Source organism: Tenrec ecaudatus, chromosome 13, assembly GCF_050624435.1.
Source record: "Tenrec ecaudatus isolate mTenEca1 chromosome 13, mTenEca1.hap1, whole genome shotgun sequence".
In the NCBI taxonomy this organism is placed as follows: domain Eukaryota; kingdom Metazoa; phylum Chordata; class Mammalia; order Afrosoricida; family Tenrecidae; genus Tenrec; species Tenrec ecaudatus.
Window position 1 is genome coordinate 63,898,060 of NC_134542.1, and position 25,526 is coordinate 63,923,585.

Sequence of the window (25,526 nt, forward strand, 5' to 3'; positions counted from 1 at the left end):
CCTCCCTCTACCCTCCCAGTATCACCACTCTCACCACTGGTCCTGAAGGGATCATCCGCCCTGGATTCCCTGTGTTTCCAGTTCCTATCTGTACCAGTGTACATCCTCTGGTCTAACCAGATTTGTAAGGTAGAATTGGGATCATGATAGTGGGGTGGGGTGGGTGGGTGATAAAAAGCATTTAGGAACTAGAGGAAAGTTGTATGTTTCATCATTGCTACACTGCACCCTGACTGGCTCATCTCATCCCTATGACCCTTCCTTAAGAGGATGTCCAGTTGCCTACAGATGGGCTTTGGGACCCACTCCGTACTCGTCCTCATTCACAATGAGATTTTTTGTTCTTTGATGCCTGATAACTGATTCCTTTGATGTCTTGTGATCACACAGTCCTATGGGCTTTGTTGCTTCTGAGCTAGATGGCCGCTTGTTTACCTTCAAGCCTTTAAGACCCCAGACACTATATCTTTTGATAGTCGGGCACCATCAGCTTTCTTCACCACATTTGCTTTATGTGCCCATTTGATTTCGGCAATCGCATTGGGGAGGTGAGCATCGTGCAATGCCAGTTTAATAGAACAAAGTATTCTTTCAATGAAGGACCACTTGAGTAGAGGCCCAATGTCCATCTGCTACCTTCATACTAAACCTATAAATATGTACATATCGATCTATTTCCCCATCCTCATATGTAAACATATTTACATATGTACATGCATTTATTTAGAACTCTATAAATGCCCTTTGCCTCCTAGTTCTTTCATCTATTTCCTTTTACGCTCCTCTTGTCCCACTATCATGCTTAGCCTTCATTTTGGATTACATTACCCTTGATCATGCCCTCCCAGGCCTCCTACACTCTCCTCACCACTGATTTGGATCACTTGTTCCCTTGTCCCTGGGTTTTTTAACACCACTTCCTTTTCCCTCACCTCCCTCTCTCCCATGTCCCCCCAGAACCATCGGTCCCGTTGTTTTCCCTCCAGATTATTTATCCAGCCTATCTTATTTAGACAGACCTTCGGAGATAATAACATGCACAAAAACAAGACAAAGCAAAACAAAGCAACAAAAGAAAACAAAACAACACCACCAAAAATCCAGTGGCAAAACAACAAAAAAGAAAAGCCTGTAGTTAATTCAAGGCCCCATCACCATTTCTTGGAGACTCTTCTTTACCCGTCCAATGGACTTAGTGCCCTTGTCACAAATCAGTGGGCCATAGATTACTTCTTGATTATAGAATCAGACCCAGAGCTAGGAAGGCTATCTGATACCTCTTCCAGTCATTCAAGCCCATTCTCCTGAACTAGACCTTGCATTTCCCTGCTAATTGGCATGGCCTTAAATATAAATATGACACATATCCTAGAGCAATGGTTCTCAACCTGTCAGTCGTGACCCCTTGGGGGTCAAATGACCCTTTCACAGGGGTTGCCCGATTTATAACAGTCACACAATGACAGTTATGAAGTTGCAATGAAAATAATGTTATGGTTGGGGATCACCACAACATGAGGAACTGTATTAAGGGTCGCGGCATGAGGAAGGTTGAGACCCACTGCACTAGAGCATCAGTGTTAACTCAGTGGTAATTCGTTGAAAACACTTTTCAATGAAAGGAGCGTGGCTTCATTACAGAGTTGGAGAATTCCCCCTGGCTCCATTTCCATTCATCGCCTTCTGCCATTAGGGTCATTTTGGTGGGAAAGCTAATGAGTAACAGTAGCCTAAGCCTTACTGGTTCACCAAAACCAAACTCACTGCCATCGGGGCCGTGTCTGACTGGTAGCGAGCCTGCAGGACAGGGGAGAACTGCCCCTGAGGGCTTCCAGGTCTGTAACGCTTTATGGCGCAGAAAGGCTCGTCTCTATCCCTAGGAGCAGCTGGTGGTTTCAAATGGCCACCTGGTGGTTAGCAGCCCCACAGTAACCCCCATACCACAAGGGCGCCTAAGCTGGACTGGTTAGAGAACCTAAGACAACATTTTAAAAAAGCCAAGCTCACTGCTGTCGAGTCAGTTCCGACTGAGCGGACAAGGGAACTTCTGGTGCAGTGTATTTGTGTTTTCCTTTCCAGCTTGTGGACACTTCAGAGGAGCCTTGGTGTCCCAGTGGGTAAGCGTTGGGCTCCAGCTGCAAGATCAGCAATGTGAAACCACCAGCCATCCCACAGGAGAAAGGGCTTCCTACTCCCAAAAGAATTACCGCCCCAGAAACCCACAGGGACCGCTCTACGCTCCCCTACAGGGTCCCTCTGAGTCGGCATCCTCACGATGGCAGGGAGTCTGGCTTTGGTTTGGGTCACTTTAGGGCCTTGTCCAAAATGCCTCAGAGCACGCTGAAGATATCAAAGTTCCAGATGGCACATAGTCCGGCCACACTTTGTTCTACGGAGCTTAGCAGACGCTCCGACGTAGCAACTCTGTGCGTCGGCACCATTTTTCCAACAGCTTGTGTTCACTTTGTGCCACTGGATCACATGTTGGTGATTCTCACAGTGTTTCAAACTTTTTCCTGCCACACACTTAATAGACCTCCACCCTCAAACCAAACCTGTGGCAGTCAGCGTGATTCGGACTCATCACAACCCGCAGGACAGACAAGAATGACTCCCTAGGCCACCCTCCCCCCCACCCCCCACCCCCTGGCCCCGCCTTTCTCCAGCCGGGCAGCACAAAGCTTAACCCATAGCATCACCAGGCTCCTTTCATAGACCACAGTGTCATGTCAACATCATTTTTATATGCACTGGGAAACTAAACAAATTCCAATGATTTGCTCTATTGCAATACTTGCTTTATTGGAATCAAACTCAAACTATCTCCAATGTATGCCGCTTACATTAAAAAGGAAAAAAAAATCTAATGTGGGTTATCTCCCACACAGAGGAGAGCATCCAGGCCAACGTTTCTTAAAATTCTTTCCTAATTGCACTAGAGCCCTTCGAAAGAACAGGAAGTTCATAAAATGAAATACTACAGCGATAACAGAGACGTTTATTTTTCAAAAATGCAAGGCTTTAAAAAAATTCTCCTGTTCATATAAAACATATGTTATAGCAGTGTCATTCCAGAGAAAAAGCAAGTTAACATCTGGCAGCGAGGTGGACTACTAATGCATCTGTGAATAGCAAATACTACGTCTTACAGCGATTGGCCATGAAAGTTAAATCTTCTGCCTTTAGGCCACTGTTGCCATTTTTCAAGTAATAAAGTTAGGCTTTTGCTTTACAAGTGTGTTTGAACTTCACAAATCTTTACCCAACCCAGCATCCGTGTTGAGGCTTTAAATGAATATTTTAAAAATGACAATTGGAATAGTCTCGTCAAACTGCAGTTTGTTTTGTGTCATATTCAGGAAATCAGCTTTTATGACAAGCGTGATTAAACCTAAAACTTTTTCAAATAACCAAACCATCGAGGCTTCATCCTAGCCTCTTCAATGAAGTCCCTGGAGGAATGGTAAACCGAAAACACCGCACGTAACTGCTATCCAGATCCACTCACTGACTTGCCCGTTTAGTTGGTGACTAGTCGGATAATGTTCACTGACACAACCCTCTCGTCACCTGAGTTAGTTTATTGTGCCAACCTGGCCAATAAATACATGTGGGGTTAATGGAAGGGCGGAGGGATAAATGGCTCAGTGAGCCTCACCTTTCTAGTTCTCGGATTTCTTGCTTTGTGATGGTTGGACCAGGGTGCAGCTGCCTTAGCAGTTCCCTGCTTCAGCTGGCAAGGCTCACTTCCTGCAAGACATCCCTGAGGAGAAGCCACATGAACCTACCCCGATGCAGCCCTGGGTGCTGGAGCAGCTGTGTGTAGACCCCTGCCAGCGCTGAGATGCTTACATGTTCACTGACTTGGCTTTCCTCCTGCAGTCAGCATCATTGCGTGTGTTTTGTGAGATGGAGGAGGACTTTGTGGATTGGTGTCAGACATATGGGTTAGTGTTATACTTGTGGGTTTGGGCAGCACTGGGTTGGGATGTTTTCTTGATGAGCACTTAACCTTTATATAAAACTCTCTTATACATGAGTTTCTGTGGATTTGTTTCTCTAAAGTACCCAGACTAATACACCACCCCACCCCCAAAACCCTGCAACCGCTGAACTGAAACTCACTGCCATTTAGTCCATTCTGACTCATAGAACTGTATAGGGCTGTGTAGAGCTGCCCCTTTGAGTTTCTAAGGCTGTAATAAATCTTCACAGGAACAGAAGCCTCATCTTTTTTCCATGGAGCAGCTGGTAGATTTGAACTGCTGACCCTGCAGTTAGACGCCCAGCATGTAATCCACTGCACCACCAGGGCTCAATCACTGAAGGGCTCTAACTGCCATGGAGTCAATGCTGACTCTTAGCGACTCCCATGTGTTTCTGAGACTGCAACTGTTTACAAAAGTAGCAATCTCAGTTTTTTCCCCAAGGAGCTGTTGGTGGTTTTGAACTCTTGACCATGTGGATCGCAGCCCAATGCATAACTCATTGAAATAAGCTCAGATGCCATTTAACACTAGAAAGCCTCTTTTTAACCTTCGTCTGACTCTGCAGAGTTAAGAGCTTTTCAACACAGTGAGTACATCTAGAATTCCAGAGTTCGGCGTGGGAGGTAAAGCCTCTCATTGTTGATCAAGGATGGAACCAGGGATTTCCACCTTCTTTATTGTGACAGAGCAACAGTAGTGTATAAGCCTGCAAGCAATCGGTATCAGAAAGCTTGGGTGCACAGAAATAAAAAAGATCACAGACAGATCTTCCCAAAGACCCCTTCCGGTTCCTCAGGGGAGAAGGCGGGGTTTCGTGGAGAACATTCCATTGTTCCGGTAGAAAGGCCCACTGAAGAGTGTTGTCATGATTGTCCCGACTGTCCTTGACGCCATGGTCTTGCTGCACCGAGGATTTGAAACGTTGGCGGGAAAATGTTTTTTTGTCTTTTACTTCCATTTTCCACAGATGTTTAAAAATCCCCTCCTACAGATCTTGCATATATTAACATGTGTTTATATTGTCTTCCATTTATTTTATCTTCTCAAAGCACTTATTACCATATAAATTGTTATATGGGGGCCACAGTGCAGCATCCGCTAAGAATATTAAGGAACAAAAATCAGACTGTGTCATGAGCATTGACTTTAAGATGAACAAGATATTTGAGCAGAAATAATGAGCAGTGATTTAAAAGAAATAAATCAAAGGAGAGCCAAAGAGGTGGAAGTTGCTGATACTCATCTAAGCAAGGACCTCGAATGAAGGGGCGCAGTAGCGTGGGCAGCCGGTACCCCGATCTCCGGCAGAAGGCTCTCGTTGTCGAGGTGCCCACAGACAGCTTGGCTTTACCCCACCAGTCCTTCCGTTCATCCGGCCCTCCGCTTGCTCCGACTCCATTCTCATCAGTTTCCTAGTCATTTTTTGCTTCCAGTGTGGGTGTGCTACCCACAGAGAGCATCTCGGTCACCACGTTATGATGATTACATCTTATTTCAAACCAGGTAACTGACATTCTGGTTATGCGCACGACACTGTAATGTCAGCCTCTCTTTGGGAAAGATACATCATCTTCTTCAAAGCCCATAGCGAATTTTCCAGGGACGCCTTGTTCTTGACTCCCAGACGATAGTCAGCTGGCCTTTCCCTTGAACTGTTAGGTGCCAGTGAGTCAGTTCCAACCTGCGGCACCCCTGTGCGCCACAGAACAAAACACCACAGCTGCACTAGCGTCCGTTGTTGCAGCCACTCTGGGGATCCAGCTTGTCGAGGGCTGCCTTTCCCTGCCCCTCTCCTTTACCAAGCACCATGTCCTTCCTCGGGGACTGGTCTCTCCTGACCACATGTCCTTCGTCCCACCGTCCGTGCTTCTGAGCAACATCGTGGCTGTCCTGCCTCCAAGACAGATGTGTTCGTTCTTCTGACAGTCCGTCCATGTGCTTCATATTACTCTCAACCCCATCATTCAGATGCATCGGTTCTTCATCAGTCTTCCTTATTCACTGTCCAACTTTCACTGGCAGACACACCCAGGGCTCCGTCCCCACGTGCTCAGTGAGGGCCTGCCCCCGGTTGGGGCTTTCCAAGCACGGCATTCTTTCTGCACAGGGCAGACTCTCTCTCAGGACAGTCGCTTGGAGAATAAACGATGGTGTTGTTGCCGGAGAGAATAAGAAATGTTAGGGCTGTACTTTTTTGTTTGGATTGTGTTTTCGAATGCCTTACATTTAAATGTCAGTGTGCACGCGCCTGCCAGGGGGCGTTTTAATGCATGCAAGAGTTGATGGTGGAAACGTCAGCATCTAGTAATGGCAGTAGCTATGTACTGGAATGAACGTGTTGATGTGCTTTGTTATCTGTTTAAATGGAGCATCGTGCTAATGCCAGAGGAGCTCTGTAATGAAGACCGAGTTAGGAATTAGGATGTTCCTGTTGCCAGAAGCATCAAAATTTAGAGCCCCGGGAGACTATGAGGGCGTCCTGTGCAACGTGAACTGTTATTCACCCCAACACAACATAAAGGAATTTATGGACTTCTGATAGGGAAGTCTTTAGTGATTGACTTAACATGCATGCGAAAATTTTGATTAAGTGATGAATCTGGTAGATACTATAAATTCAATATTGTGTATATGCTTAGTATAAACCAACCTGAATATCAGCCGAGGCACCTAATTTTGCCACAAAAACTGCGTTAAAAATATGCTGTAAAGAGGCTAAATAAAATATTGTTTTCCCCTAAAAAAAAAAAAGTGCTGAAAAACTCGGCTTATACATGAGTATATATGGTACTCATACCGAACTGGCAAGTGGGCTACTAGAAAATAAATAACCCAGAAAATTTATTCAGATGATATGCTTTTGAAATTTCGTATTACAATAGATCATATGAGAGGCAAGTGAGTCTAGAGTTAAGATTCCCAAACTTTTTTGGCCTATTATCCCCTTTTTCAAGAAAACACAAAACTCTCACTGTAGCCATGGCATTTAAAAAAATGTTTTTATTGTAGTCCACCATCACGGATAAAGTGTAAATGTCTGCTTTTGCAGCCCCCCCCCCCCGTAACGCTCACATGCCACCCCCAATTACTGGGTGGTATTGCCTACTTTGGGGAACACTGGTTGGAGGAAAGACAGTATTGGAAAATCCTATTTTCGTACCTGTTAGGTGACCTTGGGCAAGTAGCCTCTCCGACCTTCGGTTCCTTCCTCTGTAACATGAGTTATAGTCTCTGCCTCACTAGTAGTTTGACAACTGGCCTACGTCATGCACGTAAAGCATTGACTAGTAGAGTGACATGACATCGCCTAGTGATGACGGGAAGCTGTTGTTAGCTTGTTAAAGTATCTTGAATACATTCCATTCTTGACTCTGATGGAGAGAAATGAAAAGTTACAAATAATGATTTGGAGTACAACGGGAGGAATGATTTGTGTAGCTATGTTTAGCTGAATGTGCTGGTATCGATAAATCACTATGTACCCTGATACTGGAAGCTATGTTGTTTATATCTTGATTTTACCAGGTTATGGGACTCACAGGAAGTCACCAACCCTACACCAGTAGCACTGATCAGGCAGGGTTAGTGCGGTTCCACTCCACTTCTCCCAGTCTTAGGACCATGACAGGACATTCCGTCGTGGTCTTTCTTTTATTGAAATGTTGATGTAGCTTGTTTAACGAGAGCACTGTGCTCATTATTCTGAAGATATCATCATGATATTACAAAGGAAGTGAGTGCTGCCGGAGGTCCTTTCTGCTCCCTAGAAAAGTGTCCTGCCGTGGGTGAGGTCTACCAGTCAATAGTCACAGATTTATTTCTTTGGCTTAAGTCTTGGCCTCTTGTTAAAAATCCAGCTATAGAAACTGTAACTATAATCATTTGTACTGCAACATCAGTAAGTTGCTAAGAGCTTTTCCTATAAGGAGGGTTTGATGGTGGAGGGTGGAGAGAAAAGCAACTGCCCAAAGCTTGCACGCAGCAGACTAGATTTCCAGGGCTGAGTAAGGCAAAGAGGGCAGGCTGGAGGTCTTTAGGGTGTGTCCTGAGGCCACCTAGATACACTTTGACCTGGAGCGCCCCTTGGGTAGTCCACAGCCTTGAGCCTTTACTTTGTGTCTTTGTTACTCAGTCCACTACCCCTGCTCTTGGAAATGCAGGTCCTTGATTCCAGAAGAGGAGACATCCTTTTTTTTGGTTGTTCTTTGTGTGCTGGGAATATGCATAAATGTTTCCCCCCCCACATATTATCTCATTTAATTTTCCATGATTCTATAATACAATTCTATATATGGGTGAAATCCATTTTACCCATAAGGACACAAAGACTCAACGACATCAGCGGCTTGATCAAGAGCATGAGAGATCTCAAATGACAAGGTCAAGGTCAGCACTCCAGCTCCAGCACCCAGGAGTCTCCTGCTGTGCTACACTTACTAAAATTGACAGGCTGCCCCAGCACCAACCTAGTATTCCTGCTGAACAAATAGCAGGTTAGTGAGGCCAGTCATGGGAATCTCTTTTTTGTAAAATGAGTGTGTTCCTTTCCAACATCGCCGATTTCCCTCTCCCATATTTATTTCTCATACTGCTTCCCTGCTCCACTCCCTCCTCATTTTTCTAGTTCACTTCTCTATATTCCAGATGATACGGGCTCAGATAGGAACCCTGGTGGCATAGCGATTGTGTGGTGGACTACTAATGATCAGGCAGCAGTTTGAAACCCAGCTGATCCGTGGGAGAAAGACCAGGTGTTCTACTTCCATAAAGTTACAGACTCTATTAATAATTAGAAAGTGAAACATGGGAAGGTTGAATCTAACTAGTTGTCAAAAATAAATAGAAACACATAGAGATCACTATGCTAAGTGTGGGTGAGCTGAAATGGACTGGTCTTGACCATTTTGAGTTAGAGTCTAATGGTGGTTCTTCACCTTCCCAACGCCGTGACCCTTTCATACAGTTCCTTGTGTGGTGGTGACCCTCCCCCAACCATAACATTATTTTTGTTGCTACTTCACTACTGTAATTTTGCTACTGTTATGAATCAGGCAACTCCTGTGAAAGGGTCATTCAACCCCCAAAGGGGTCACGACCCACAGGTTGAGAACCGCTGAATTAGAAAGTCAGTCTGCTATGCTCAGAATGACAAACTAAAGCGGAACGGCATTGCATCCGTCATCACAAAGAGCATTTTGGAATCTGTCCTGAAGTGCAGTGTTGTCATTATTGTTGTGAGGTGCTGTTGTTGAGTGTGACCCATAGCGAGGCTGTGCACACAGTCCTATGTCTGCGCCCATTGTGGAAGCTCTGTATCAGTCCATCTCGGAGGGCCCTCCTCTTTTCTTGATGCCCCTCCATTTTACCCAGCATGATGTCCTCCAGGGGCTGGTCTCTCTGGCAGCATGTTCACAGTGTGTAAGACAAAGTCTTGCCATGCTTGCCCCTAAGGAGCCCTCTCTCACTTCTGCCAAGACAGGCCACTGTGCTCTTTTAGCAGTCCAAGGCATTCTCCCAATCATGTCAGCACTGTGGGTCAAGTGCATCCGTTCTTCCTCACTCTTCCTTTGTCAATGCCACGTGCATAGGAGACAATGGAGAATACCATGGCTTGGGGAAGGTGCACCTTCTCAAAATCAGCTCCTTGTGCTTCACTACTGTAAAGAGGTCTTGTGCAGTAGATTTACCTCATGCAACTTATCTTTTGACCTCCCGACTGCTGCTTCCATGAACATTGATTGTGTATCCAAGCAAGACAAATTCTTGACAACTTCAACCTTGACAACTTCGTCCTTCCGTGTTGTTAGTGATAGGATAATTTCAATAATCCTATAATACTTCAAGTGATATTTTTGGTTTAAGATTTAAACTATATGACACACCAATTGACATAGCAATTGCGAAGCCAGTGATGAGAAGTTGAACATTTCGGGGCCATTTTCTTCCGTCTGAACTTCATCGGGCACGCAGTCAAATGCATTGATAATTACTGATGCTTGTAATGGGAACATTGGAAAATATGACCTTGGTGATAGAAATGACACTGGAGATCTCATGTAGAATTTAGCAAGATCAGCAACAACCTACTCATTGAAGATACCATTCTTCAGCAACATAAACGTGGACCTCGCTATATGGAATACGCAAGGATCAAATCCACTGTATCTGGGAAAAGCTGACAGAGAGTGGGAGGCATCACAGAACAAACCACTGACTGCTCGAGTCCAAGCTGAAGCAGAAGAGAACTAAACAAAGCAACAAGGACCAAAGTACAACCTGAAGTCCCTCTCACTCAGCTTTAGAATAGATTTGATTTACTGAACACTGCTGGCCAAAGACCAGATGAGTTGTGGGATGACCTTGAGAACATGATACATAAAGAAAGCCTAATGTCATTAAGAAGGCAAGAAGGAAAAAAGGCCAAAGTGGTGTCCGAGGAAACTTGAAACTTGCCCTTAAACATAGAGTACTTAAAGAGCATGGAAGAAATGATGAAGTAACCGAGCTGAACAGATTTCAAAGGTCAACTTGAAAAGCCATAGTAAAATAAGATAATGAAGTGTGCAAAGACCTGGAATTAAGTAACCAAAAGAGAAGAATTCCTTTGGCATTTCTCAAGCTAAAGGAAAAATACATTCGAGCCTAGGTTACAATACTGAAGGATTATGTGGGCAAAAAATAACAATCATAACAACTCATGAACCATCAAAGAGGAAAAAAATGCACTCATTCTGCCAGAAAGAATTAGTCAATGTTCGATCATTTCAGAAGCTAGCATATGATCCAGAACCGACTGATGGTATTGAAGGAAGACGTCTAAGCTACACTGAAGGCATACTGGGTGGAATACTGGAAATGCTCACTCATTTATGCCAAGAAATTCAGAAAAGAGATACCAGGCCAACTGACTGGAAGAGATCCTTATTTGCACTCATTTCAAAGAAGATGATCCCACTGAATGGGAAAATTATCTAGCAATATTAATTTTGTAAAGTTTTGTAAACTGTTTTAAGACATTGCTGTAGATACTTCAAGAAAGAGTTGCAGTCGCACACCAACACTGAATTACCAGAAATTCAAACTGGATTCAGAAGAAGTCGTTGCTTGCGTGAAATGGATCTTCACTAAAAGCAGATAATCTCTGTGTTTTGTTGACAACCAAAGGCATTTGAATGGGTGGATCATCACAGATTGTGGATAACATTGTGAAGAACTGGAATTCTAGGATGAATTAATTGTGCTCATGGAAGTGATACATAGACCAAAGGTAGTTATTTGATTATGACAAGGGGATGCTGTGGATTTTCAAATCAGGAAAGGGGTGTATCCCAGCTCCATCCTTTCACTGTCCCGATTCAATCTGTATATGGAGCAAATGATCCAAGAATCTGACCTCTACGAAGAAGACTGTGACACTAGGTTTGGATGAAGGCTCATTAACAGCCTATAATACGTAGATGTCATAACGTTGCTTGCCTTCAGAATGGATTGTACACCTTAGCATCAAGCGGGGGAGGGGGGGATCCTCACGACTGGACCAATAGCAGCAGCATGTTAAACAGAAAAGATCGAAGCTGTCAAGGATTTCCTTTTACTCAGATCCACAATGAATAAGCAAGGAAGCAACGGTCGAGAAATCAGGTGTGGATGTGTCTGCTGTGCAAGGCCTCTTTAAAGTGTGGAAGAGCAATGGAGCCCCTTTGCAGACTCAGGTGCACCGGGTTCAACTCGTGACATTTTCACTCACCTCAGACGCAGGTGAAAACCGGCCAGTGAAAAGGGAAGGCAGATCGGAGAAGCATCGATGCCTTTGACTTTGGGAACTGGCGAAAAATGTGGGGAGTGCCACGGCCGTGCCTTGGAAGAAGTACAATCAAAACGCTCCTTAGCAGTGAGGATGGCGAGACTTTGTCCCGTGTACTTTGGGCATGTTCTCAGGAGCGACCAGTCCCTGGAAAAAGACATCACGCGGAGTGAATTGGAAGGGCAGGAGGAAAGAGGAAGGTCCCGACAAGATAGATTGACACAGTGTCTGCCACCAAGGACTCAAACATGACAAGTGTGAAGAGGACGCAGGACTGGGCAGTGTTTCGTTCTGTGGTACATTCGGTCAGTAGGTTGGGGCCATAGCCACGGCGCCTACAACTACAGCAGCCAGAAGTTAAGTTGTCTTGGGAGAAGTACAGCTAGACTGCTCCTTAGAAGGGAGGATGGCAAGACTTCGCCCGTGGACTTTGAACGTAATCTTTTTTTTTTTTAATAAAAGATAATTTTATTGAACTTAAACATGAACTTGAAGTTTAAGCATAAATTTGAAGCTCTTTTTTTAAATGGACAGACATTGTGTGTAGCAAAACTTGATCATTTTTTAATATCTTTAATGAATTTGTTATATTTTATTTCAACTGTTTATTGTTACTTTTTTAAAAATCTTTTTATTGGGGCTCATAAGGCTCTTATCACAGTCTGTACATACATCAATTGAGCAAAGCACCCTTATACATTTGTTGCACTCGTCATTCTCATAATTCACCTTCCACTTGGGTTCCTGGAATCAGCTCGGTTTCCCTTCCCCCCCCCATCCCCCTCCCTCCCCGATCCCACCCCTGGTCCCTTGATAGTTTATAAATAATTATTATATCTTATCTTACACTCCCCGGCGTCTCCCCTCACCCGCCTCCCCATTGCCCATCTCCCAGAGAGGAGGTTACACATAGATCTCCGAGATCGGTTCTCCCTTTCTACACCCCTTTCCCTCCTGGTGTCGCCACTCCCACCGCTGGTGTTGAGGGGTTCTTCTGTCCTAGATTCCCTATGCCTCCAGATCCCCACTGCACTGCTGTACATCCTCTGGTATAACCAGGTCCACAAGGCAAGGTAGAATTGGGGTCATGATGATTGGGAGGGGAGGAAGCGTTCAGGGACTAGAGGAAGGTTTTGAGTTTCACTGTTGCTGCACTGAACCCTGAGTGGCCCATCTCCTCCACACTACCCCTCTGGAAGGGGTGTCCAGCTGTCTACAGATGGGCATTGAGTCCCCATCACGCACTCCCCCTCTTTCACGGTGATGTGATTCTCACCACCACCCCACCTTTGTTGTTGGAGACCTGGTCTCCTCTGTCCTTCACGGTCACCTATGTTGGTGTGCTGCTTCCGTGTGGGCTCGGTTGCTTCTGGGCTAGATGGCCGCTTGTTTGCTTTCAAGCCTTTAAGTCCCCAGACGCTATATCTCTCAGTAGCCGGGCACCATCAGCCTTCTTCACCACACTTGCTTATGCACACTTTCGTCTTCAGTGATTATGTGAGGAAGGTGATCACACAATGATTGTTTTTGTTCCTTTGTATCTGCTACATGGTCCATTCAACACTTTGTATTCGCTTAGGCCGTGTGCTTCTTCTCTGTGGGCTTTGTTGCTTCTGAGCTAGATGGCCGCTTATTTGCCTTCAAGCTGGTGAAGAAGGCTGATGGTGCCCGGCTATCAAAAAGATATAGCGTCTGGGGTCTTAAAGGCTTGAACGTAATCTTAAGAGGTTGGCATGCCCGGTGAAGTAGAGGCTCATCAAAAGCAAGAAGACTTTCAATGAGATGGACTGACACAGTGGCTGCAGCAATGGGCTCAAACGCAGCTCTGAGGATAAGGATGGGTCAGGACTGGGCAGTGGTTTTTTGTTTTGTTTTGTGTTTCTATTTTGTTCATTGTTTTGGTATCTGCTCTGTGGCATCTAATAATACTAGGATCACAATGGATTAAAATTTTGTTTTCTTGCTGTAAGAAAAGCCATTGCCATAAGTTCAATTCTCACGCATAGCAGTCCTATAGTCGACTTGCTCCTTTGGGTTTCTGAGATTAAATCTTTATGGGAACAGACAGCCTCATCTTCATTAATATACAAAACTCACTGCCATAGCAGTGACTCATAGCAATCTTGTAGGGCAGGGTCGAAATGCCCTTGTGGATTTCCGAACCTGTAACTCCTTTTACAAGGAGTTATCAGAACAGAAAGCTTCATCTTCAACCTTGCAGTTAGCATTCCCATTGCAAAACCACTCCGCCACCGGCCTCCTCTATGACTACTAGGAAAATCACACGTCACTAGGCGATGGTTAGAGCGGCAGAGTGAAAATGTTAAGCTACCTGTAACACCCTTAGTAAAAAGTGTGAGTATTGCTTTTAAATAAACTTGAGTTTGCGTCACTTAGCCAGCACCTCCCTCTCTGAGTCGGCAAAGAAACAAGCAGGGTCTTAAAAATACACTTACACTTCATCTGGGACCTTTGAAAATTTGAAATTATTTCCAGCTGGATCCCACTACAGCCAGGCCACAAACTCTTTGAATAAAGAATTAGAGAATTACATCATGATCGATGCATTGTAAGTGTGGACCCACAATAAAACAACTCCACAAACAAACAGCAACAAAAAAAGAAAACAGAACTCCCTGCCACCCCGTTGATTCCGACTCGCAGCACCCCAATAGGCACGGTAGATCTGCTCCTAGGAGCGTTGGAGCCTATAGAAGAAAGTCTCGTCTTTCTCCCGAGTGGTTCTGTACTGACCTTACACTTGGAGCCCACTGCATAACCATCATGCTGCCAGGTCTCCTTAAACAACTCCTAGTTGAGAGAGAAAACTGGCCCCTCAGGGTGTCGGTCACGTTGCACGCACGTTCCTTGGTGCAGAAGAACATCGATGATACCTAGTTTAAAACTGCCCCCCCTTTAATCACAATCCTTAATCCGTTTTTGTCCCTCTTTAATGAATCGAATTTGAGCTAACGGACCTGGGTCTGGAACTCACAAAGAAAACTATAGATTGTCCTTTCATAATTTACTGGCAGCAGTGCAGTTCTTTTTGAAACCAGTGCAGTATGTTAATTTCTCCCTGCTTTTAAATAGATTTAATTTTTTTTCATTTTGTAATGATGCATGATTCATTCCTTGCTCATTATCTTCCCACTGATTCCTCCCCCTCCCCCGCCCCCCCCCCCCTTACCAGCCAGCAAGAAAATCTTGCAGGCAAGCAGGAAGAAACTGAGACTGAGTTGAGGCACACAGTACTTAAATACTGTTGCTTGCTTCTCATTGGCTAGCTCCTCGGCTACGGTGGCCAGTCGAATCCAGTCTCCCAGGCAGCTCCCTCCCTTCCCCCATTCTCCCTGCCAGGGCCCGCACAGGGAAGCTGGAGAACTGATGGCCAGCAGTCAGTCCAGCAAGCTCGCATGCAGAATGGACCTCAATAGAGTGACTGGAGAAGCAAGCTTTTAGACATGGATCCCTGTCAAGACTGCATACCCTTAACAAGGGATGAGAGAGCAGCGTTTTCCATGTTGGCATAGACTCTTCTTTTTCTTTCTTTTTCCCCCCCTCTGTTCAGACTCTTAAGTTTTCCGAAGCGTAAATAGAGAGCTCTGTTTTAAAAAAAGCAAAAGCAAAAAGGAAGCCAGACTCTGGTTAGGCGACCTTGTTTTAAGAAGTGCTTCATCATCCTCTCCTCTGTAGGCTAGGGTTCCACGCTGACAGGCAGGATGCTCATTTAACAAGAGTTCATCGACAGACAGAGATCCGTATAGGTTTGCTTGCTTTCCCGTGAATCTCAAAAATGCCATCCAAAGACTCGTGGTCGGGGAGGAAAGCTCCTACCAGGTCCCCCGTCCACAAATCCAAGGCTGAGGGCCGGCAGCAGCATTTCCTAATAGCAGCCTTGGGAACGAAACTGGGCTCTCAAAAGTCGTCTGTGACAATCTGGCAACCTCTGAAACTCTTTGCTTATTCGCAGTTGACATCACTTGTTAGAAGAGCAACTCTGAAAGAAAACGAGCAAATTCCAAAATATGAAAAGGTTCACAATTTCAAGGTAAGAATCATTTTTTTAACCTTTCCTTTCTTATGCAAAAAGAAATGCACATTCCCTGAAAGAGGCTCTTGAAGGAATAGACCTTCCAGTGCCTTAAAAAGAGCAAAGCAAGCAGGATGACTTGACTAAAATGTTCTCGGTGTGGAAGGAATGACCGGGTTTGAGCCTGATTTGAGTGAAAGAGTTTCTGCGGAACCCGGTGGGGATCGGGCTGCATTTTCTCTAACGCTGTTTTAGTCAGTGTGCACTCGTTGATAAAAGCTTGGACCGGTGCTAGCAAGGTCTCGTTTCAGAATGATGTGGGTGCTGTTTTTGACTCGTGATGGGAATATGTCTAAATCCCTTGGCTAGATCTCTCTGGGGAGGGTTAGGTCTTATCTCTGGTCCTTTCTGGTAAAAAGCCTCGGATCTAAAAAGCAGTGTGCCTTTGCATCTGGATTGAGCAGATGGGCAGCATTTCCCTTCGCCTCTGTCTCTGCCCCTCTGCTAATGAATTGACCGTGTTGAAAGGAGGATGGCCACCATGGGACTGTTGGTGCTGCTGACACTGGAGGCTTCATGACTTTGGGAGCGTTTGCCCTCGTGTGTGTGTGTGTGTGTGTGTGTATGTGTGTGTTCTCAAATTGCTATGCTAATGTGTTTTGTCACTTACACTACAGTTGTTTCACATCAGGATGATGTGTGGATCTTGCATGTATTTATATCCCAAGATGAGGCCCTGAAATTTTGCCCTTTGCACCTGAACCTCCAGTGTGCACAAAACCTTCTCAGTTCCACCGAACAGGGGATGTGCTGGCATTTCAGTTGTAACTGCCCTGGAGTTAGACAGCTCTACGGTGAAGTTCTTGAGACATGAATTGTGTGTGTGTGTGTGTGTGTGTGTGTGTGTGTGTACAACCTGCCGTTGGCTTTGATATTAGAAAGGGAATCTGGTCTCAAAGGGTGATACAAATGGAACTCCTGATCGTCCATTAATTTAGTCTGCATGCAGCCAGCACGCAGAGTGTACCAGGCTCTGTTCTAGGTAGTCTCATCCCTCACGTGCAGTCCATCCTGACTTTTAACACCAGTGTTTCTTTTACTCAAATGCCAAGTACTAAGCCCCCTGGTAGGTTTGTTCTCCTTCTCCCTCCTCCCACCTCCACCCCCTAGTGGGGGAGACGGTTGTTTTTTTATCTCCGGATCATTTTGAGGCAAAAGATAAGCTACTTATTAAAAATGTTTACAAAATGTTTGATTATTAATATTTCAAGGTGCGCTCCAGTGTTTCCTTTTTTCTCTTTAAAGTGGTACTAAAGACCTTATCCTTTCACCCAGTACCTCTGGCTTAATGAGAGAATCCAGTGGATCAATACCTCACCAGCAAACATGGAAACCACGTGGGTGTCCTCTCAGGCACATTCCCATGTATGCACTTAAATAAGGCCTTGGTTTCTTTTGGCCTGACATGCAGCCCGATCTGGCAGAGGTTTTCATTGGGAAGACAGCCCTTTTGCGCATGTAAAGTCATGGCCTGCTGGGCCGCAGTAATAGTCACCGAGGGTCCTCAATGGGGGCTCTCCTCTACACGCTGTTTGGAAATGGCTGACATTTTAAAGCCTGCCTCCAAAGATGTATGTGCCCTGTGCCTCCTCTAGGCAGGAGCGGATTGACCTAGTAAGGTGCCCTATCAGTGCCGCATCCAGCTCACTGTGCAGGCTCCCTGCCAAGGCTGATGAAAAACCAGCCGCCCACGGTCAAGTCAAGGATTTGTACAAGCAAGCATATTTTCTGGGGCTTTTGATTTTTGTTGTTGCTTGTCCATCTCACTTCCCTTTAGTTCTTGATTTTAACTGAAGACACGACTTCAGTGAGTTCTATAAGCCGGAAGGTGCTGGCCAGGTTCAGTTGTGGTTTCTTCCACCTCTGTAGCTAAAAGATTAAGAGCAGTGAGTTGTATTATATTATTTTTCCATCTCAGGATTTGACTTTTTTAATTTAAATTACATTTTGTTTTAAAACATATTTTGTAGGGTAACTTATTTTGAAAAGAGAAGGGGTCTTATTGGATCCAGGAGCATCACCCCTCCCCCCAAAAAGAGTATAGACTGCATGGTGGACACAGAGTGTGTCCCCCAAATGCACATTTAGAAGGTCACCCTGTGCTGTGTGCGTGTGTACAGTTCAGAGACACGTTGTGGGAAAACCCCACACATTTGCGCACGGATGCTCACCTATGCGGCCTTGTCCTGGACCACGTGCCCTGATGGAAAAAGTGCGTAGCCACTCTCCCACTCACCAGCCTCCTTTCCTCGTGGTCTCTCTGCCTCTGGCCTCTTGAGTTGCCCCATTATGTAATGCTGTGCTGTGCCCAGAACAGCTGCCAGCTCTCATTTCAGCCTGTGAAGCGAGACCTTCCTCTCAGACCGCTGGTCAACTGGCTCACAGTGGGGGAAAGCCGCGAGCGAATCACCTGGATCTCACTCCAGACATGCTTCGATTGTTTAAGATTTAAATAAATAACAGTAATAAGCAGACTCCCTCTTCTGCTGTTTTATGTAACCTGGTTATTTTTATTAGCTTTTCTTTTTGATGAGAGGGTTGTTACAGCTCTCAGGGTGGCCATCCTTCTAGATGTAAAAGTACTGCATCCTCCCATAGGCCACTGTCACCTCCGGTGTTCCCAGGCTCCTGAGAGACATGGATGCACATGGCCCAGCCCTTACCCTCTAGGAGCTTACTTACGACTTGTGTGACCTTGGGAAACTTGCTTTTTCTCCGTAACCATTATTTTTTGTTTTTCCACGATACGCCTAAGTGGATAGAGATGGGTGATTCCCCCCGACCCTCAAATTGGTATCAAGAAGTATAGACTAAAAATGGTTAAATCTGAGCCCGAGGTTTGGGATTCACGGTGCTGGTTCCTTTTGGTTCAGGCTGTGCTGGTGGGGCTCTCCGCCATGGCTGTGGAGGCAGGAGGAACCCTTCTGTCCTGGTCCCCAGGCAGTTAGAAGTTACATAAGAGCGCTTGCGTTTCTCACCCAATCCTCCTCCGGATCCCTCTCGCCCTCCAAACTAAAGTCGGTGAAGACTTCATTTGCTGTGTTGTTTAATTCAGATAGCTCTTTAAAACCAATACAAAGAGTAGATATAGACATAATGGCCGAGATGGGTCTATCTATCTAGGCGAGTGGAGCTATTAAAAGAGACAGTGTTAAAAATGGCAGTGAATAGATCTTTTAAATTAGGAGCAAGTTCTTTTTAAAGGTGGTCTTGCCATGGAGAATGTCGTTCATTTTGGAGTTTCCAATATTGGCATTCTGTGTATACTTGCAAGATATAAGATACTATTCTTAATAAGTGTCATGTTGCCCAAATAATATGCATGCCCTGGATCCTGGAACGTGAATTGACAGGACACCTAAAAGAACACTTTAATCGGAACTTTGTAATGTGTAATAAAATGGCTGATTTCAAGGCTTCTTCCCCTCAAAAAACAAAGTCGATGCCACTGAATCAATACTGACTTATAGGGACCCTATGGGACAGGGTAGAACTGCCCCCAAGATTGTAACTGTTTAAGAGTAGAAAGCCCCATCTTTCTCCCACAGAGCCGCTGGTGGTTTCAAACTACTAACCTACAGGATCGCAGCCCAACTCATAACCACTGTGCCACCAGATCTCCTTAAACTACTCCTCGGGCACCTGGCATCCATGGCAACAGCCCAGACTTTCTGCTGCACGATGGCGTGGAGGGCGCTGCAGGCGACGGCCTTTCTGCTAAAGACGTTCCCTTGTTTGCTTCAGAGGACGCTGGCCAGCTCAAGGCCTCGGTTCTGTGGTCTTGGATTCCATTCCCACTGGAGACAAAAAAATAAGCCTGACCTTAACCCACATGCTCTCCACATTCATGCAGCTCTAAAATCCTCTCTGCTCGAAAGATTTGCCAAAGCACTAGCTGTATTAATTGTTGTATTTTATACGAATAAACTTTATGAGTGCCCATCTAGGGACACATTTCTAATGTATTGATTCGATAAGGAGCTAGAATAAATGACAAACGGGAGACTTTTAAACAGCCGGTTGTGTTAACAGTTCGTGAGATGGCGCGTTTGTTCCTGCAGCGTAGCTACCACTTCCTTTGTGTCATCCCCACCAACTCTCGCCCCCGGCCTCCCCTCCCCTCCCTTCATTCTTTCGCCCCTCTCCCCCAGCCCCCTTGTAAAATGCCTGCTCGATCTGTCCAGAAAGTGTGTGTTGCGTGGCCAAGGAAACGAATGCACAGAACAGCACGAGGGACCTTTGCTTGCTGTAACTTTGAAACCACTGGGCACCACCAGAAAATTTCTAGCACAACAATCGATTTTCCTAATGCTCCTCAGACCTGGTTGTTTCTATGTTTTGTTTGTTTGTTTGTTTGTTTGTTTGCTTTAAAGATGATACCTATTAACTTTTTTTAATGCGATAAAATTCAAGGGATCACCATGTTACACAGTATTTGGTTGAAGCAGGTGTGCTCACGTTAGGAATTCGAGTCCTGTTTTGAGTCCAATTAGAATATGAGAAAGGTCAAGGCGCAATGACAAAAGGGAAGAGTCCTGTGCTGAAGCATCTCCGTTCTTGTCACTCATCCCGGCGTCCGTCACCTGTGACCAACCAGCATGGCCTTCCGAAGGGAAAGAGGACCCGACTTCAAACGGGAAATTCAGGTCCTTCTAAGGAAGAAACCCACAGTTCCCTATTCTGAATGTGGGCTGAAAGGGAAGATAAAAATAGCAAAGATCTGTGGGGTTCTCTCTGCCTAGGGCTGCCAGACTTGAAAAGGGGCTGATGGGAAAACCAGGAGCTTGGACAGGACCCTCGGGAAGACCTGATGCTCTGTGGAAGCCCAAAGTGGTGACCTTGTGCTCCTGTTGGTCAAGAGGATCCCACGCCTCTCGTGCACTCCTCCCTGGCCCCTGCCCTGCCCGGCCTTACCTCGGCTCAGCCCTGGGCTGCTGCCTTCTGGGGTACGGGCGCTCACCTGCAGGGAAAAGCTAGACCACGTTGGAGCAGTTACCGCCATGCCTCGTCTGAAAGGAGGAATCCCACACGGGGCCTGTGGGCTTGTTTGCAGCTCTTTGTGCATCTGTATCACCATTCTCGAAACCAGGGAACTGGGACGGCTGTACAAAAGGGCTCCATTATCCTTTGATTCCATTTGTCCATGAACTTTTTGAAGCCCCTTCATACTTAAGCACAGGACAGCTCTCATTCTCACCAAGCAGACCCTGAGTTGTCAAAGTGTCCCCGAATCTGTCATTACTTCCCAGATTCTGAAGGGCCGCTTCCCCGCATTGCCCCGCCTTGCTCTTGTACGCTTCCATTTGTAAAGCAGCGAGATGATGCGCGTCTGGTTGCGTCGCTCAGAGTGAGCCCAGGAGGTCTTTTTAAAAGTAGGAGAGCCATGTCGTCGGGGGAACTCTCTTTCCCAGCCTCTGAATCTGTAGCAAAGACACCCACCATGTCTCCGTGGGCCTAGAATTGGCTGGTTTAATCCACACGTGGCACCGCAGCGATGAACAGACGAACCAAGTCTTCAGAGAAAACGCAGAGTCCTGTTAGCAGCACTGAAGCATCTCACTCAATGCTGCTGCGATCTAAGATGTTCTGAGAGGGCTTCAGAAAGTTTGAGGAAACGTGTAATTTCAAAAATAATAAAACTTCTCCACGGGCTTTTTTGAAGCCCGCTCACATATGTGCTCTAGCTCCCTATTGTTGGCCCCTCGAGGACTTGCTGAATAACTCTTCTGTGCATGGCACTTTGCTAGATGTGCGAGGGCTATGGTAATGTGCAATATGTGACCCTTCACCGCAGAACATTTGCAAACAGACAGAAAAGAAAGCAAATGTCAGCACACTGAGAATGGCCACAATGATGCTTATGCACAATAACTTCACAACAGTACATGTCTTGTAAGTATTATAATGCCCTGCTCATCATGGGTCAGTATTCTTTACATAAATAAAACATTAGATCGTTGTTGTTTACAAAGATCTCTGTACTTGTTCAGCCAGACAGCAGTCTACAAAGTGTGATTTTAAATATTTGGAGAGCAGTTTAAAATTCGGGGAGAGAAAGTTTCTTTTTCCTCCTAGGGGCTGTTAGTGGAATGAAAAGTTGTCCTACTTCTTTCATGGAATTAAAACACACGCACGCACACCAATTAAAAGATTAATAAGAACTTCAAGCCAGGCTCTAAATCAAGGGGTAGTGTTTAACACTTTTAAATACCTTAAGAGCTTAAGTGGAGCTGGTGGCAAGCTATTGGGACGCATTGGTCAGCTCACCAGCAAGGTCAGCAGTTCCAAACCACCAGCCACTCCAAGGGCGAAAGGTGAGGCTGCCTGCCCCTGTAAAGAGGCTGCTCTGAATCAGCATCGACTCAATGATAGTTGGTTGGTGGGGTTACGCGAGAGCCTAGCTTTCTCTCACCAGAACTGATCCTGATTCTTATGCACTCCCAGTGCCCTAATTTGAGACCCTCCGGCAGCCAGTTACGTTAAATGTGATGTTGATTATTTCCAGCATCTGGAAGACTGGATAGCTTGAGAAGATTTAAAATCCCCAAGGTCTGTCTCAGAATAGAGACAAAAACAAGCATGTGACTCCTACACGCACACAACAGCAAGTTGTGTTATCCAGGCCCGTGGGCAGAATGCGCACTAGAGAGCAGCGGGGCCCCTTCACGTGTCTCGGTGCCCCCATAGTAATCTAAACGTCACGGTGTGGTGTTGTGCCTTGGGGACATGTTGATACGTTAAAGGAAACTTTGAAAATCACTGGTAGTATATATTCACTCTCCCCTTCTAGGTTTAATTGAGGCTTGGACCTTAATCCTGCTTATGTCATAATAATTATTATTTTGTACTATTTGTATTATATAAATTTGTTTTATTTTATAATCGAGTTTATTTAATAATTGAATAGAAAGAGATCCGTAAAATTATAGGGTTAGATGTTCCGCTGCTAACTACAAGGTTGGTAGTTGAAACCTACTAGCTGCTCTGTGGGATAAAAAAGAGGCTGGCTACTCCCTGAAGACACTGTGTTGTTGTGTTGCTATGAGTCAGTATGGACTCCATGGCAGTGGGTTTGGTGTTTTGGGTTTTTTAATTATATATCTTATTTTTCTAACCTTGTCTAACTGAGCAATGTTATGCTGTTCAATACTTCATCTTTAAAGATGAACTCGTTAAAGCAAAACTAGTTATCTATTACTTGGATGATACTTACAAGTATATTGTATGACAGTGGTAGCATAAAGGACAGGCAAGGACAGTGGAAGTACACTGATTTAAGTCTCTTGTACTCTACATTAACTGATATAATATTACTCAAAGATGAATAATGCATATTCAGTGTTGAAAATATATACTGTAAAATCTAAAAAGAAGAAGAAATAGGATTATCATTAAATAGCCAATAAAATAAAAAAAACAAACCCGCTACTGTCAGGTCAGTTCTGACTTATAGCCACCTTATATGACTGAATAGAACCCCCCATGTGGTTCACAAGGCTGTCAGTCTCTCTGGGAGCAGACCACCACATCTTCCTCTTAGAGAGCCGTGCTTTCAGACCACCGACCTTTCCCTTAGCAGCCGTGTGATTTAATCCCTGGGTTGTCAGGGCTCAATGAATCAGACCAAATATGCAATTCGCAAAAGCCAACCTCAGGACCCTGCTCAGGCATGAAGCTTGTTCGAGATACTTAAAGACAGAGCAGGAGCAGACTGCAGGGTGGTGTCCCCACAGTGTCCAAATCATATGCCATGCACAGAGTGCTTCATAGACATCAAGCAACATGGTACTGAAAACTTCAAACACTCATGTTTTCAGATGGAGACTATTTCTAATCATTGGGCCCTATTTACTGGTATCTATGATATAATCTATATCTTATAGCATGAACAAAAAATAAGAGGCTTTCTTTAAGAGTCTAAATGCCTCTCCTTCCCAGCTCCAGGGTTTCAACTGGGTGCTTCTGCCAGCTTAAAACACAACACATTTTAATATCAGAAACTGGATTTTGTATTCCAAGAAAAATATTGATCTGATCAAGTAAATTCATTTATTTGTGTCTCATTAACTCTCTTGCTAGGAGAGTTGGTTTGGGGTACATCGTGGAGGGACAGCAGGGGAAAAGAAAGGATCGTTAGGAAGCCATAAAGAAATTAAGCTACATTGATACCACCCTTTACACAACTATAGTGAATGTGTTGTGATTGGAAGTGGTAATTTATTACTTGTTCTACTTGTGTGTAAAGGAGCCCTGGTAGCAAAGTGGGTTATGTGTTGGTCTGCTAACCACAACGTCAGCAGTTTGAAACCACCAGCCATTCCCAGGGAGGAACATGAGGCTTTCTATTCCAGTTGGGAAAACCCACGGGGCAGTTTTAACCCCATTCTACAGGGTCGCTGTCAGTACGAACCAACTCGATGGCAGTTGAGTTGAGATGGTTCATCTCTACTGTGTCATATACTAATCAGTAAGATCATTTTTATAATGTTCTTCATGTGGGAGTTGTGTTAAACTCTAGCAATGCCCCAGTGATTGCATTTATCGGTCATTATGGCATGTATTTAAGGGGACCCCATTTGTTTGACAGAGCCTTGCTTGCTGAAAGTAAAGAGCGCTTGAAGCACTTAGTGATGGAGATCAAAGGCTGTCTAGCCTTCAGTATGGACCACACCTCAATGTACAGAAAACAAAAATTCTCACAACTGGATCAATGAACAAACAACACAAAGGTGCAAGTTGTCAAGGATCTCATTTTATTTAGATCCACAATCCACAGTCAAGAAATCAAAGGATGCTTTCATTGGGCAGATCTGCTCCAAAAGACCTCTTTACAATGTTGAAGAGGTTTGAGGACTGTGGTGCACCTGACCCAAGTGAAGGTATGCTCACACGTCCTGTGCACGGGAGAGCCGGGCAACGAAGAGGGAAGACCACAGCACAACTGGTGCACTTGAACCACGGTGTTGGTGAAGACTATTGAAAGTGCCGGGCACCACTCTGACAGACACATCTGTGTGAGAAGAAGTACAGCCAGATGCTCCTTAGAAGTGGAGCTGATGAAACTTTGTCTCACAAACTCGGGTCACGTTATCCGGAGAGAGAAGCCAGAGGAAAGCAGGAAGACCTTCAATGAGGTGGCTGCGTCGGGGGGCTCAAGTCCAGCCGTTGTGAAGGTGGCCAGGATCGGGCCTTGTTCCCTTCTGCTGAACTAGAAGTTGACCTCGCCTAACAACATCAGTCGATTACAGTATGGCTAATGGATATCCACTAAGCTTTGCCATATCTCCCTCCGTTGGGAATGACTTTTTTCCTCCTCACTCGTGAAACATTAGGCCACCAATTTTATGTCGTTTGTCATCTGTTCCGAGTGATGCTTCTGACTTTGTTAATTACTCATATGGTTAAGTATGGAACTCACGGACACCCTGCAAATATTCTCCCAGCACAATCAACTGTGACAACTAGTGGTGGAGGCCATTATATAAGCACCTGGGCCTCTTCACCGGTCAGTCAGTGCCCCTCCCCCCTGTCCGGTGGGTGTGCTCTCCTCCTGTGGGAGGCCCTTATCAGCTCCATGCCCTGCCTACAGCTGTTCAGCAAGGGCATAGTGCACGCCCTTTCCTCTCCTCCGTGGTCACCA

General features: G+C 45.3%; 1 protein-coding gene across 2 annotated transcripts in view; it reads left to right on the plus strand.

The window, feature by feature from the left end:
- Positions 1 to 25,526, plus strand: part of CHN1 (chimerin 1) — a 215,165-nt gene that overhangs the window by 153,377 nt on the left and 36,262 nt on the right. For both annotated transcript variants that reach the window (XM_075529496.1, XM_075529497.1), the window contains one exon: positions 15,767 to 15,844. In XM_075529496.1, the coding sequence (XP_075385611.1) occupies positions 15,767 to 15,844 (78 nt within the window). The remainder of the gene's footprint in view (positions 1 to 15,766; positions 15,845 to 25,526) is intronic.